Source organism: Neophocaena asiaeorientalis, unplaced genomic scaffold, assembly GCF_003031525.2.
Source record: "Neophocaena asiaeorientalis asiaeorientalis breed wild unplaced genomic scaffold, Neophocaena_asiaeorientalis_V1.1 scaffold504, whole genome shotgun sequence".
Lineage (NCBI taxonomy): Eukaryota > Metazoa > Chordata > Mammalia > Artiodactyla > Phocoenidae > Neophocaena > Neophocaena asiaeorientalis.
In genome coordinates, this window is record NW_020174438.1 from 6,607,887 (window position 1) to 6,623,883 (window position 15,997).

General features: G+C 47.3%; 1 protein-coding gene across 1 annotated transcript; it reads left to right on the forward strand.

Moving 5' to 3' along the window:
• Positions 1-271: 271 nt before the first annotated feature.
• Positions 272-9,566, forward strand: CYB5R2 (cytochrome b5 reductase 2). Its single transcript, XM_024756978.1, is given in 11 exon segments — positions 272-286; positions 2,007-2,135; positions 2,422-2,494; positions 5,250-5,356; positions 5,629-5,768; positions 6,377-6,459; positions 7,173-7,190; positions 7,193-7,236; positions 8,363-8,462; positions 9,344-9,352; positions 9,355-9,566. Coding segments are annotated over 11 exon segments (876 nt in total). The 3' UTR covers positions 9,513-9,566.
• Positions 9,567-15,997: the final 6,431 nt, after the last annotated feature.

Below are 15,997 nucleotides of genomic sequence, written 5' to 3' on the forward strand. Positions count from 1 at the left end.
TACCCAACAGAGCCATATACCCTGCCCCAGGATGGCAAGTTAGGGCAAGACGAACCAATGCAGAAGATGTGCTTTTGGACTATATCCTAGAGTCGGCAGTGCTGCAGGGGTCAGGGCTGTGAGTGTGTTTTACAGTGTGCCAGCTCACATGGACATTTGCTTCCAGCCGGCAGGATACCTAGTGCTCACCTACCCCGGTCCGTCACCGGCTTATCCTTTCACAGGAGTCCTCCAGTGGAGAGCACCCTAGTGGCCTTTAAGTGCTCGACCCATGCCCACAGTTGTGGTAAGTATTTCCTAGAACATCAGGGCAAACAAGACCACACAGAACAGAGATTGAAGTTTCACCCTGATCAAGAACAGAGACTAGGGCTTACGTTGCACACACAAAACAAAGATGTTCTTACCGTGTGGTGGCCTGGAGGGCTTCCCGTCCAGTCCATTCAGGCAAACAATTGTCCAGTCTCGCCTCCCCCGTTATCAGAGCATTGGCTCAATATAGACAACCAACCGTCCAGTCCAGTCTTCTCGGCAGAGGTCTGGCTCCAACCACGTGGCCAGGATCCTTTCCCTTAATTAGCCAACCCCTACAACCGCCATTGGCCTTATCGACCGAAGTGGGGTCAGCGCCCCCTGTGTTGGGCATCGCCTGGATACTACACCAATCTGTAGCAAGTGTCCTTGGAGACGTGCTGGGGTGGGGGTGGGGACTTAACCTGGGGAGCACCCCGCTTGACTCTTGGCTGCTTTTTGATCTCAGGCTTAATTTAGTAACCTTCACTGGCTCAGGGATCCAGAATTGGAGCAAACTGGCCAGTTATTTAACTTGCCTTGTGGGCGAGTAAGCCCTGAGTTACCAGACGGAATGGGACCCCCACTGGACGCCAAAATTTGTTACCGAATTAAGTCGTATGGGCCCTGCTCCAGCCCTAGCCCAGTGGAGGCTCTCTGCCTTGGCGAGGGAGGGTTTTTTTTCTGTTTGGGTTCAAGTAGGCGAATAACAAAACCCAAGCTGCGATTGACCCAGCACAGTCTTCATTCAGTGGCCAAAGAATGGAGAGGTGGGAACTAAGTTCACAGATCAAATTCTCACCCAGCTGGAGAGAGGGGTTTAAAGAGTAAAGACAGCGGGAGGAGGACTGAGGCGAGCCATGTGGAGGCATGTGCAGTAGTCTACAGGGGAAGGGGTGGGGCTTTTTCTGAGGGACTGGGGTGCCACCCCCTTTTTTGGTCCTTAGTGTCAGGTCCTGGCCACCAATAGGTGCATCATTTAATATGCTAATGTAGTAAGATGAGACTCAGGGTGTGTTGGAGGTCAGATTCATTGCCCTATTGGTCCCAGCTGGTTCCATCTGTTTTTTTTTTTCTTTTGTGTGTGTGTATAGCTTCCTTTTCTTTTCTCTGAACCCTTCAAGTTAAAAATTTATGTTCACTCCTCCTAACGGTGGGCGTTGGTGGGTTTTGAGCAAAGACCTGGAGCAGCTCTGGCAACAGAGGTACTCACCCCACCCCTACCCCTGCCCTAGCCAGACCTGGAAGAGGGGAGTGGAGGAAGCAAGCCCCATCCCTCTTAGCTCAGCAGCTAATCCCCCCTCCCTAGCTCTGTCCCTGGGGGTTGGGGCCCTCATTCCAAATTGTGTACTGGAAGCAGCATCCTCACCCCTTCCACCTCAAGGAGGGGACCGCCGGGGCTTGCACCCTTGGCTGTAGCCAGGATAGAGGCAGATGGGCAGGAAAGGCCTGATGACATTAGCACTCCTGAGCCATCGGACTGGGAGTTTAAAGCATCCCTCCTGTCTAATCTGTAGCTGGCCCCTCCCAGCCTCCAGGTCCACCGGAGGCTGAGCCTGCCTTCTAGTTCAGTACCTTTACCTCTGCCTAGTGTCTTTTAGGCACAGTCCAGCTTCATACATGCCCCTGGTGTGGAGTGGGTGCCGCTGGGCCTGAGAGCTGTCCTGCCCAGGGCAGGCAGGACCTGAGGTGCCCTGCTCACACGTGTCTGGTAGGACACGTCCCTGCTCCTCGCCATCACTGCGCTCCTGTTGGCCCTGAAGAACAAGAATGTAAAGAAGAGGCGTCCTATCACCTTACAGCACCCTGAAGCCAAGTTCCTGCTGCCCCTGACAGAGAAAGAGGTGATGGGTCAGCCCTCCCCCTCTGCTGTCAGGGGCAGGATGGGGGGGGGGGGGATGTGAGAGGAAGACATGGGGGGGGGGGTGATGTGAGAGGAAGACGAAGCGGTGGGGAATGTGTTGGCTGGGGAGGCCAGGGCAGTGGGATGGGCATTCCATGGCTTCTAGTTTGCTCCCCACTGCCACTGTCTGTGTATGTGTGCTGGGAGCTCCTTTCCCAGGCATCTGAGCTGCCCAGCAAACCTTCCAGAAAGCTGACTGAGCCTGCCTCTGTTTTCTGTTTTATTAGCAAATCAGCTACAACACTCGGAGGTTCCGCTTTGGACTGCCCTCGCCGGACCATGCCTTAGGGCTTCCTGTAGGTGAGTGGAGTTTAGTGTCATCACCAGGACCTGGGCCTTGTGGGCACTCTGCTCCTATCAGAAACTCAGCTGAGGTGTAGAGGTTGCCCTGCTACCTTTCCTGAGCCACATAAGCTCAAAGAGGTAGGGAGATAGGCTTAGGGACAGTCCATTCCCTTTCTCATTGTTCCATTGGGGCTGACACAAAAGCGATATCTTAATGAGCATTGAAAAGAACTGAGTCTAGAGTCAGAAGGTCTAAGATCCCATTGCCAGCTCCTTGCTGGGCAATCTTAAGCAAGTCCCTCAACCTCTCTGAGACTCTGTCTATGACATGGGGTTTCCCAGGCCTGTCTGCTACTTGCATTGTTGTGAGAATTAAGTGACTGATGGATGTGAAAATTCAGAAACTGTAAAGTGCTGTGCACTTAGGACGGATGGGAGGAATTGATGTTCCCCTACTGTCAAGAGAAAGGCCCAGAAGTTTTGGAGGGGCAGGAGGGGGTTGGTGCCCTTCCCCTCCAGTACGTGGATTCTCAGCAGGGACCTCAGACTCATGCACGAAAGGAGGGACCATTGTGGATATGAGCCCTAGCAGTCCTAGAGTTCCGAGTTATCCCATTTCTAACCTGTACCACCACCAGGTGGCTGAGTCAGTCTTAGCGCTCTGCTAGGCCCACAGCCTGAAACTTTGTGCTGCTTGCCTTCCTGGTGGAGATCCTCATCCATAGCCTACTTGTCCTGGGTACATGGGACAAAAGCTTGATGTCACCTCTTCAGGTGATGAAATTACCCACTAGGCAGCCAGCCTGGCCCCTGAGCCTCCTTGCTGCTTCCTCTGTCCCTTTTCATCCGTGAAAGCTGGGTGTCAGCCTGCCTTCCAGCCCTCTGCCTGGCTGGTGAGACCAGCCCTATTGGCAAGAAGGCAGAAGAATAAAACCTCTGAGAAACAGAATTTCTTAGAAACTGTCATGACCCACTCTCTCCTCAGCCCTGGTGTGGGCAGTGCACAGTCAGTGCACAAGGTAATTTAGAGGCTTCTGGGAGAGTCTGCTGTGGAGGCTCGGAGATCGCTCATGCTTGCCAGCCCTGCTGAAATGAAGCTGGTTAGAGATGCCGTCTGCGGGACCAGCCGGGCAGCCCCGTTTTCTCTGAGGCTGCTGCCAGGCCAGGCCCAGGTTGGCTGCATCTGAAAGAGGCTTTCTAAGGTTTCCAGTATCAGATGAGTTCTCAGCAGGAAGCTGCCACAGGTGTTTATTCCTGGGTATCCCTGGTTCCCAGCCAGGGCATAGCCAGAGTCATTGAGCCTGTCCTTTCTTTTCTTTAATTTTATGGAAGTACAGTTGATTTACAATGTTGTGTTACTTTCTGCTGTACAGCAAAGTGACACAGTTATATATATATATATTCTTTTTCATATTCTTTCCCATTATGGTTTATCACAGGATATTCAATGTAGTTCCCTGTGCTGTACAGTAGGACCTTGTTTATCCATCCTAAGCCTGTCCTTTCTTAACCCAGAGCGTTTGCACCTCAGGCTTCGGGGCCCCTCAAAGACTGGGTTTTGCCCCTGCAGTGCCCCCTCCTCCTTTTCCTCCTTCCCTCCCTCCTGCCCTTCTCCTGCCCCTTCTCCCTGGGTCTCTGCTATGTCTGCATATGGTCTCTCTCTGTCCTGTGCACACACAGCTTCTACCCCCTCAGATACTCTGGCTCAGAACTTCCTCTTGCCTTTGTCTCTTGGCACCCCTTTTTTTTTTTTTAATTTTTTTTATTTTTTGCGTTACGTGGGCCTCTCACTGTTGCGGCCTCTCCCATTGTGGAGCACAGGCTCCGGACGCGCAGGCTCAGCGGCCATGGCTCATGGGCCTAGCTGCTCCGCGGCATGTGGGATCTTCCTGGACCGGGGCACGAACCCGTGTCCCCTGCATCGGCAGGCGGACTCCCAACCACTGTGCCACCAGGGAAGCCCCTTGGCATCTCTTGATTGCAGCTTCTGCCCTCACCACTAATTGCCTTAGTCACTGAAGTCTCCCATGTTGGATGCAGCAGAAATCTGAGTGGCCTAGCCCATCATGTGACACTGGATCGTGGAGTCATGATCCACAGGTCTCTGGCCACCCTGGTCTGTTCATGTCTACCCTGGGGGGACAGAATTACATGGTTCAAAGCTTCACTGCTGCCCTTCAGCAGAGCCATGGGCCAGGGAGACACAGTGCTGCTGCTGGAACTCATGGTCCATGGATGTCTAAATCCTGGAGCCCTGCATACCTGTGAGACCAGGCCTGCTCCATGCCAGGGGACAGGATACAGATGAGGGAGCTGTGATTCATTCATAGACCCCAGTAATACATACAGTTTAGGAAGAAATGACTTTACGAAGGCAACATATTTTGCTTTAAAAAGGAAACACTTTTCTGTAATTTTTAATGCTCAGCCTCCAACTTTAATTAGCTCTTCCTGCCCCACGGAGCACTTTGACACGGTAAGCCTGCACCGACAGTAGGCTTCCTGTGTGTGAAGCTCACAGCTACGCTGTGATGGAGTCAGGGCAGGTATATGGGGTGAAGTGACTTGTCCAGGCTTGCACATGGAGTGATAAGGGCAGGCCTAGGATCTAGGCATCCTGGACTTGGGCTTCTTCCCTGCTTGGCCCTCCTCCCATGCACCTGTCGCACTATGCACCCCCTCTGCCACCAAAGCTCAGTCCTTTAGAGAAATCCTTGGTCCTGTTTAGGCTGGCCCTGCTCAGTCTTAACATTTGGTGCCTTTTCTGTAGGTAACTATGTTAATCTCTTGGCCAAAATGGATGGTGTGTTGGTGGTCAGGGCTTACACGCCTGTGTCCACTGATGAGGATCTAGGCTTTGTGGACTTAACTATCAAGGTAAATGATGCCCGCCATGTCCAGCTGCCTCACCGTCACAAGCTTGTTCAGGGTGGGTGGAAAAGGGGCACGTACCCTGGACAGGGCTTCCCAGCGATGTCATTTAACAGTGAAGCTGTTGACCTAGTGAAGTCTTCAGGTGTTGCTTTAGAGCAACCGTGAGTGCAGAGGATTTGCTCTTCCTGGTTTCTGGTAGCAAGTGTATTCTTGAGTTGTGTGTGGCTGTGGCCTCGGGGCTGAAGGTGTGAAAACCATGCTGCCTTATTTTTCAGATCTACTTCAAAAATGTACACCCTAATCATCCAGAAGGGGGGAAGATGACTCAGTACTTGGAGAACATGAAAACTGGGGACACCATCCTTTTTCAAGGGCCATCCGGGCACCTGTTCTATCATGGGTCAGGTACTGGGGGGTTCACACTGGGCCTCCAGCTAGGAGGAAGAAGATGCCTATGGTTGTTCCATTGTTCTAGAAAGCTCCTCAGATTTGAGTCACATGGGCTTGTCCTTGAAGTCTTCATACATTCATTCACACACCCACTTTATGAGATTATAAGCTCCCTGAAGGTAAGGGAGTGATTTGGTGTTTCCTCATCACTGTATCTCCAGCACAATGCCTGATGCACGAAAGGCACTTGCTGTTGCTGAGAAATGGAGGGTGGGTGGATGGATGGATGGAATGCACACTCATCCATTTGCTCACATGCTCATCACTTACTCGTTCGCTGCTGTGGGCGAGAGAGCTGTGTGACACTCCATGTTAACTTCAGCCTGTCTTTCTCCTTCCTCAGAAGAGAAGGTGCAGTTATTCCCCCAAGGGTGCCCAGGCTCTACTCCCACTTTGGGCCCCGGTGGACCAGGGCTGGCTAAGGAGGCCACCCTGGCTTGCTCCTCTGGTTTAAAATGGCATAGCCACTCGCTTAGGTGGACTTGCTTCCTGGGAGGCCCAAGGAACTCAGTGATGTTTTGCGGGCTCTCAGTCAAGAGCCGTAGACATCAGAAGTATCCTCTGTGTTTTCAGGGAAGTTTACGTTCAAACATACGAAACGAGTGAGCTTGAAAACAAACTGGTCCATCACCTGGGAATGATTGCTGGGGGCACAGGTAAGAGGCTACTGGGGGCTTCATCCACAGGGTGAGCCCTGAGACCTTTCTGACTTTGGAGTCATTTGGTCCTAGAAGGGGTGATGTGAGAGATTCCTTCCCTGGCTCTTTGAGATGGGGATGCAGGGCCAATGACAGGTCTTGACGCTGACCCTGGATGCCCTGCTCTCCTTAACCAACATGCTGGCCGCCCCACGAGCCCCTGGAGCCTCTAAGGTGAGGCTGGGGGCCAGGCTGGGCAGGGCCACACAGGCCCCAAGGGCTCCTGGATCCTGTTCAAGCCTGATGCTCCCCATCCCTTGAAAATGAATGCCTGAAAGATGAGAACAAACGTGTGAGGAGAACAACGTGCCAGGCACCGTAACGGGCACTTTTTAAACTATCACATTTACTTGCCATTAAATCTGTTTTACAAATGACACTGAAGAGCTCAGACAGGTGCCTGACTCACCTTAGTCTGACAGTTAGGGAGCCAGATGTGAAATGCAGTCGTTTCAAAGCCAGTGCTGCCATGTGAAAATGAGAAGTGCTTTCGATGGATTGTTGCATTAGAAGGGAAAACCAAAACGAAGGGTGGTTCTGCCCTTTGAGTTCTGGGGACAGAAGTGAGAGAAGTAATCGGGGCCAAGGGAGCTTGTGAAGCTGCTGCAGACCACAGACGGTGAGCACCAGAGGGGGAGGGAAACCCGGCCTGCCTGCCAGCTGTGTTCCAGGGGTTACGCCCCTGCTGCAGCGCCCAGCGGCAAGACCAGGATGTCCCTCGTCCGTGCCAACCAGGTCAGTTCTGCTGAGTCAGCCTTGAGCGAGGCAGGAAAGTTCCACTGTTTGCTGAGCTGGCCTCTGCATTCTTTTCCTCCCCACTCCCGACGGTCATGCTGCTCGGGGCGCCTGCAGCTATGGGAGGGCTCACTGGCCTCAAGTAGGGCTGCTGGCAGCCATAGAAGCTGAGTCCAGGCCTGTTTTTCCATTTGTTTTTGTTTTTTAACTCTGTCTCCCCAAACAACCATAAGCACGAAGCTTTCCTTCTTTCTTTAATATATAATTCTGTGCTTTTCCCAGTGTAAAATCATAGAAGCCTTGCCCTTAGTGAAATGTCAGAAAATATGGAAGCATATAAATAATTTACTTCTTTTTTTGTTTGCTCTATACATGCTATATATTCACAATTATATATATGTTGTTTTTCATTTTTAGTTTTTTTACTCAACATTACCACGCAGGCATTTTCTTCTCATTAAAACTCTTTACAAGTATTTCCATCAGTCTATATCAAGTCGCACCATCATTACTAAATCTCCTCCTCCATTCAGGTTGTTTTCAGTTTTCACAGTTATAAATGATACAGTGAGGAATAATTGTGCCTAGGCTGAGATTATTTTGTTAAGCAGAATCGCAGAAGTGGAATTGTTGGGACAAGGATCGTGACGGGTTTTACGGTCCAGGTCTTGTGTGCAGCATCTCTGAGCCTGCAACAGATCTTTTGGCTTTGTGCACTTTCCCCAGCGGACGCTATAGCCTCTGTCTTCCTCTGCTGTAGCTCTCCAGTGCCATAGATTATATATATCGTGTCATATATCACTGCCTTAGCTGCTCGCATTCCCTGCAGGAGATCCTGGGCCAGTCCGGTTTGCCTTGCCTGGCGCTCAGAGTGGATGCAGGAGCTGGGCTGGGACCCCCAGTGTTCAGACACAGCCTTCCAGCTGGAGGGCAGTCACCCAACGCCTCCCTCCACCAGAGGGCGTTTGTTGTGTCGGAGCCTCAGCAGAACTCTGGCTCAGAGTCTGCAGGGAGCACTCAAGCTAGAGTAGGGTGGCCGGGGTGGGAACGTGCTGACCTGTGTACTGAGTCTGGGGAACAAGCGGGATGCCCTGGAGGGGTGAGGCTCGTGTTGCTTCTTTTCTAGACACAGGAGGAGATCTTGGTGAGAAAGGAGCTTGAAGAAGTTGATAGAACTCACGCAAAGCAGTTCAACCTGTGGTACACCCTGGACAGGCCTCCTGTTGGTAAGGTCCCCGTTGTCCCCACCGTGGGTCAGCTCCAACCCTTGACCCAGTCAGGGGCCAGTCCCTGGGTTGGTTGGTTCTGGGCTGGGTGGCTGAGGCCTTGGACTATGTCTCTACTTGGGAAATGCAGGAATTTGAGGGAGAGAGGATTTGGGATGACCTGCTTGTAAGGGCGGTATCGGGTAGGTGTCCGATATCTCAGCGGCACTCCACGCACTACTCTGAACGTCAGGGGGGACCCTGAGGCCCCGGGCCACCCTGAACACCCACTCCACACGGCATCCCGCAGAGCCATCACTCACACTGCCTCCTGTACGGCCACTGACCCTTTCACCCTGCACCCCGCACCTCACCTAGGACAGCAGTCCTCATAAGCTGAGCCCCGGCCGCCACCGCACACGCCGCACCCCGCAGAGCCCTCACGCTGACAGGCTGCCTCTCCCACTCAGCGCCGAGCTGTGCCTGCCTCGTCGTACAGCTCACTGCCCAGCAGAGGGCGCCACCCAAACGAGCCAGTCCCCAAACAACCACACACCCTCTGCGCGGCACAGCTCCTGCTCACCGCCTCGATTCACGCCGCACCCGGGTGCACCTGTCTCAGGGTGGCGTTCACCCACGCCGGTGCTTACAGCAGACAGACACCAGGCAGGGACTCAGAGCCCCAGCAGTGAGCCTGGGGTCTGGGGTAAGTACTGAAAAGGGCTCTCTGGGCCCCCCACGTCCTCTACTCCCAGCTTTCTGCGGAGAGCAGTAGTGCAGATGTCTAAGCCTTGGCACATAGCCTTGTGTTCCTCTTCCCGGCTTGAGGGAGGGTGGGCAGGGGGCCTGGGGTCAGGGACGCAACCTGGCCCCCGCAACAGCTTTTTTCTGCTTAATCTCAGGCTGGAAGTACAGTCAGGCTTCATTACTGAGGACACGATCAAAGAGCATCTCCCTCCTCCTGGGAGGTTCTCGTTCATCCTGGTGTGTGGCCCACCACCCCTGATCCATGCCGTGCACCCTAACTTGGAGAAACTGGGTTACACCAGGGACATGATTTTCACCTACTAATGCCTCCCTTGCTCTTAGCAAATTTGCCTGGTCCCGTTCATGTTTTACAGTGAGCTCAGCTTCACCATGTTATACTGGGAAGTGTTCAAAAGTCCCTTGTAATGCATCTTTGTGTATGCTGGCACTCCTTCCTCTCTAAAGTAGCTTCTGAGGCCTCCTTGCTTGAAGAGCCTTGAAGGAATTCCATTTCAGTATCTTTTTCCATAGTTTACTGAAATAAAATTCAGTGCAAAGCAGATAGCCATTGAGTGTGGCTCTGTGGGGGACCTGCCAGACAGGTAGAAGGCCTTGGCCTGCCCCACATGTGAATTGGCATCTTGTGTCCTTGGGGGGGTCACAATGGTCAAAGATACTGGGGCAGAACTCCAGGAGAGAGTCCCCAAGGGGGGGTCGTGTCAACTCCCAATTTCTCTTTAACCCCTCTTTCTAGAGTGTTGTTTTTAAGGTCACACCTATCAGAGGGCTCAGGCACCCTCCATGTGCACTCTTTCTTCTCTTGTAGGAGACCCTTGAAATGGAAATGGTGTTAAAAATACACATCAGGGCAATAGTCAACGTGGGCTCCAAGAATCCTGGACTCCCTGCACTTTACACCACAAATGGAGGTAAGGGGTGCTTCTTTGTTAAGGATCCTCTAAATGCCAGGCCCAATTCTGGTGTGGTCAGGTAGGGGTGGTTAGTACAGAAGCTTCTGAACTTGCAAACAAAATTATGTTCCTGAGGCTATTCCTCAAATCGTTCATATTTATTGCAAAGGGTATAAGTGTTCACTATCACCATCTGTTGTTTGTGGTCAGGATGACATGCTGTTGCTTTGTTATCTGTGCCTGGATAAAATCACTTATAATCTTGATTTTTTTTTTATTACTTCTGCTCTTGAAGTATAGTTGATTTATAATGTTTCAGGTGTACAGCAAAGTGATTCAGTTGTGTGTGTGTGTGTATATATATATATTCTTTGTCAGATTCTTTTCCATTATAGGTTTTTACAGGGTATTGCATATAGCTCCCTCTGCTATACAGTAGATCTTTGCTATTTTATATATAGTGGTGTGTACCTGTTAATCCCCAATTCCAAATTTATCCCTTCCCTCCCTTTCCCCTTTGGTAACCATAAGTTTGCTTTCTATGTCTGTGAGCCTATTTCTGTTTTGTGAATAAGTTCATTTATATCATTTTTCTAGAATGCACATATAAGTGAGATCATATGATATTTCTCTTTCTCTTCATTTAGTATGTTGCTGCAAATGGCATTATTTCATCATTTTTTTATGGCTGAGTAATATTCCATTCATCTGTTGATGGACATTTAGGTTGCTTCCATGTTTGCCTTGTGTAAATAGTGCTATGAACACTGGGGTGCATGTATCCTTTTGAATTAGAGTTTTCTCCAATATATGACCAGGAGTGGGATTGCAGGAACGTATGGCAACCCTATTTTTAGTTTTTTTGAGGAACCTCCATACACTTCTCCACAGTGGCTGCAGCAATTTACATTCCAAGCAACAGTGTAGGAGGGTTCCCTTTTCTCTACACCCTCTTCAGCATTTATTATTTGTAGATATTTTGATGATGGCCATTCTGACCAGTGTGAGGTGGTACCTCATTGTAGTTTTGATTTGCATTTCTCTAATAATTAGTGATGTCGAGCATCTTTTCATGGGCCTGTTGGCCTTTTATATGTCTTCTTTGGAGAAATGTCTATTTAGGTCTTCTGCCCATTTTTTTGATTTTTTTTTGATATTGAGCTGTATGAGCTGCTTGTATATTTTGGAAATTAAGTCTTGTCAATTGCACCATTTGCAAATATTTTCTCCCATTCTGTAGGTTGTCTTTTTATTTTGTTTATGGTTTCCTTTGCTGTGCAAAAGCTTTCAGGTTTAATTAGATCTCATTTGTTTATTTTTGCTTTTGTGTCCATTACTCTAGGAGATGGATCCAAAAAAATATTGTTGCGCTCTATGTCAAAGACTGTCTTGCCTGTGTTTTCCTCTAGGAGTTTTATAATATCTGGTCTTACATTTAGGTCTTTATTCCATTTTGAGTTTATTTTTGTATATAGTGTTAGAGAATATTCTAATTTCATTCTTTTACATGTCAGTGTCCAGTTTTCCCAGCACCATTTATTGAAGAGACTGTCTTTTCTTCATTGTCTATTCTTGCCTCCTTTGTTGTAGATTAATTGACCATAAGCATGTGGGTTTATTTATGGGCTTTCTATCCTGTTCCATTGATCTATGTATCATTTTTTTTGCCAGTATCAAACTGTTTTGATTACTGTAGCTTTGTAGTATGGTCTGAAGTCAAGGAGCGTGATTCCTCCAGCTGCACTCTTCTTTTTCAAGATTGTTTTGGCTATTCAGGTTCTTTTGTGTTTCTGGATGAATTTAAAAATTTTTGTTCCAGTTCTGTGAAAAATGCCATCAGTAATCTGATAGGGATCGTACTGAATCTGTAGATTGCCTTAGGTAGTATGGTCATTTAAACAATACTGATTCTTCCAATCCAAAAACACGGTATGTCTTTCCATCTATGTCATCCTCAATTTCTCTCATCAGCCTATCAGTTTTCACAGTACAGGTCTTTTGCTTCCTTAGCTGGGCTTACTCCTGGTTATTTTATTCATTTTGTTGCAATGGTGAATGGGATTATTTCCTTAATTTCTCTTTCTGATATTTCATTGTTAATGTATAGAAATGCAACAGATTTCTGTGTATTAATTTCGTATCCTGCAACTTTACTGAATTCATTGATGACTTCTAGTAGTTTTCTGGTGACACCTTTAGTATTTTCTATGTATAGTATCATGTCATCTGCAAACAGTGATGGTTTTTCTTCTTCCTTTCCAATTTGGATTCCTTTTATTTCCTTTTCTTCTCTGATTGCTGTGGCTGGGGCTTCCAAAACTATGTTGAGTAAAAGAGGTGAGAGTGGACATCCTGGTCTTGTTCCTGATCTTAGAAGGAATGCTTTAATTTTTCACTGTTGAGTATGATGTTAGCTGTGAGTTTGTCATATGTGGCCTTTATTTTGTTGAGGCATGTACCCTCTATGCCCACTTTCTGGAGAATTTTTATCATAAATGGATGTTGAATTTTATCAAAAGCTTTTTCTACATCTGTTGAGATGATTGTATGGTTTTTATTCTTCAATTTGTGAATGTGGTGTATCACAATGATTGATTTGTGGATATTGAAAAATCCTTGCAGCCCTCAGATAAATCCCCTTGATTATGGTATACAATCCTTTTACTGTATTGTTGGAGTAGGTTCGCTAGTATTTTCTTGAGGATTTTTGCATCTATGTTCATCAGCAATATTGGTTTATAATTTTTTTTGTGATATTTTTGTATCAGGGTGACAGTGGCCTCATAGAATGAGTTCAAAAGTGTTCCTTTTTCTCCAGTTTCTTGGAGAATAGTTTCAGAAGGATAGGTGTTATCTCTTCTCTAAATGTTTGATAGAATTCACCTGTGAAGCCATCTGGTCCTGGACTTTTGTTTCTTGGGAGTTTTAAAATTACTGATTCTATTTCAGTACTGGTAATTGGCCTGTTCATATTTTCTATTTCTTCCTGGTTCAGTCTTGGGAGATTGTACCTTTCTAAGACTTTGTCCATTTATTCTAGCTTGTCCATTTTATTGGCACATAATTGCTCAGAGTAATCTCTTATGATCCTTCATATTTCTGTGATGTCCGTTGTAACTTCTCCTTTTTAGCATATCTAATTTTATGGATTTGAGTCCTCTCCCTTTTTTTCTTCATGAGTCTGGCTAAAGGTTTATCAATTTTATCTTCTCCAAGAACAAGCTTTTAACTTCATTGATCTTTGCTGTTTTCTTTGTCTCTATTTCTGCTCTTTATGATTTCTTTCCTTCTACTAACTTGGGATTTTGTTTCTTCTTCTTTCTCTGATTGCTTTAGGTGTAATGTTAGGTTGTTTATCTGAGATTTTTCTTGTTTCCTGAGGTAAGCTTGTATCACTATAAAATGCCCTCTTAGCACTGCTTTTGCTGCATCTCACAGGTTTTGGAATGTTGTGTTTTCATCTTCATTTGTCTCCAGGTATTGTGATTTCTTCATTGATCCATTATCAACCTCCACGTGTTTGTTTTTTACAGTTTTTTTTTTTCGTGTAGTTGATTTCTAGTCTCATAGCCTTGTGGTTGGAAAAGATGCTTGATATGATTTTAATTTTCTTAGATTTACTGAGACTTGTTTTGTGGCCCAGCACATGATCTATTCTGGAGAATGTTCTGTGTGCATTTGAAAAGAATGTGTGTGTATTCTGCTGCTTTCGGGTGAAATGCTCTATAAATATAAATTAAGTCCATTTGGTCTAATGTGTTATTTAAGGCCTGTGTTTCCTTATTTTCTGTCTGGATGACCTATCCATTGATGTAAGTGGGGTGTTGAGGTCCACTATTATTACTATCAATTTCTCCTTTTATGTTTACCATTTGCTTTATATATTGAGGTGCTCCTATGTTGGGTGCATATATACTTACAATTGTTATATCTGCTTCTTGGATTGATCTCTTGATTTTAACAGTCTTTAAAGTCTATTTTGGCTGATCTAAATACTGCTACTCCAGCCTTCTTTTGATTTCCATTTGCATGGAATACCTTTTTCCCTCCACTCCCTTTCAGCCTGTATGTCTCTAGATCTGAAATGAGCCTCTTGTAGGCAGCAAATGTGTGGATCTTGTTTTTGTGTCCATTCAGTCACTAAGTGTCTTTTGGTTGGAGCATTTACTCTATTTACGTTTAACGTTATCAATATGAATGTTCTCATTGCCATTTTGTTAATTGTTTTGGACTTATTCTTGTAGGTCTTTTCCCCCTTCTTTTGCTCTCCTGTAACTTGATGCCTGTTTGGATTCCTTTTTCTATTTTGTGTGTATTTCTATTATAGATTTTTGGTTTGCAGTTACCTTGAGGTTTGTGTATAGCAGTCTGTACGTATACATAATTGTTTTAAGTTGCTGATCTTACTTTCAAATGCACTTTAAATACGCTGCAGTTGTACTCTCCCCACCCTCACAATTACTCTGAGATCGTATTTTACATCTAATTGTTTTGTTTATCCCTTGCTTATTGTGGATACAGATGGTTTTACCACTTTTGTTTCTTAACCTCCCTGCTAGCTTTGTGTGTGACTGATTTCCTACCTTTACCGTATGTTTGCCTTTACTGGTGAGCTGTTTCATTCCATAATTTTCATGTTTCCTGTAGTGGCCTTTTCTTCCCTAGCGAAGTTCCTTTAACAGTTGTTGTAAAGCTAGTTTGGTGGTGCTGAATTCTTTTAGCTTTTGCTTGTCTATAAGGTTTTCGATTTCCCCTTCAAATCTGAATGACAGCCTTGGTGGGTAGAATATTCTTGGTTGTGTTTTTCCCTTTCAACACTTTTTAAATATATCTTGCCACTCCCTCCTGACCTGCAGAGTTTCTGCTGAAAATTAGCTGATAGTTAGTTTTATGGGCATTCCTTCATATGTTATTTGTTGCTTTTCCCTTGGTGCTTTTAGTATTCTCTTTAATTTTTGTCATTTTGCTTCATGTCTTGTGTTTCTCTTTGGGTTCATCCTGTATGGGACTCTGCACTTCCTGGACTTGGGTGACTGTTTCCTTTCCCAGGTTAGGGAGGTTTTCAGCTATTATCTCTTCAAATATTTTCTCAAACCCTTTCTTCTCCTTTTGGGACCCCTATAATGCAAATATTAGTGTACTTGATGTTGTCCCAGCAGTGCACATCCTATCCTCTTTTCATTCTTTTTCCTTTTTTCTGTTCAGCAGTGGTGATTTCCTCTATTGCCTCATTTTGTCTATGTTGCTATTTGTAATTTTATGTATGTGGTAATTATGTTTCTCAACCTTGGAGAGGTGGCCCTCTGTAGGAGGCATCCTGTGCATCCCAGCAGTGCACATCCCTCTTGTCACCCAAGCCATATGCTCTAGGGTCCCCCCAAGAGAGCTGTGTGGATGCTTCTGTTGTGGTAGACTGACCATGTAGGCAGTCTGGGAGGCTTGGCTGAGCCCTAGTCTGGTTGGTTGTGAAACCCTAGGGTCCTCTGGGGCTAGCGGTGGCTCACTGGTGGGTGGAGTCAGAGTCCCAAAGACTCTGGGGCTGCTGCCCACCCACTGGCAGGTGAAGCCAGGTCCTGGGGTTAGTGCCAGATCCTGGCAGCCAGAGCTGTTTCCTGGGGTCTAGCTGAAGCGCCCAGGACCCCAGAGCTTATTTGTGGAAGGGGCACCAGTTCCTGACAGTTGAATACAGGGGTCCTGTGTGTCCTGAAGGTTGCATGGGTCTGCTAGTGGGCAGGGCCCAGCTGGTCCCAGGGTAGGGTCTGGCCTGCGTTGGGGAACCAGTTTTCTTGCTTCAGGTGTCTGCCGCCTGGTGGTTGAGGCTGGTCTAGAGGTTTGTGCAGGCTTCCTCATAGGAGGGGCCAGTGCCTGTCCAGTGGTGAGTGGAGCTGGGTCTTGGCC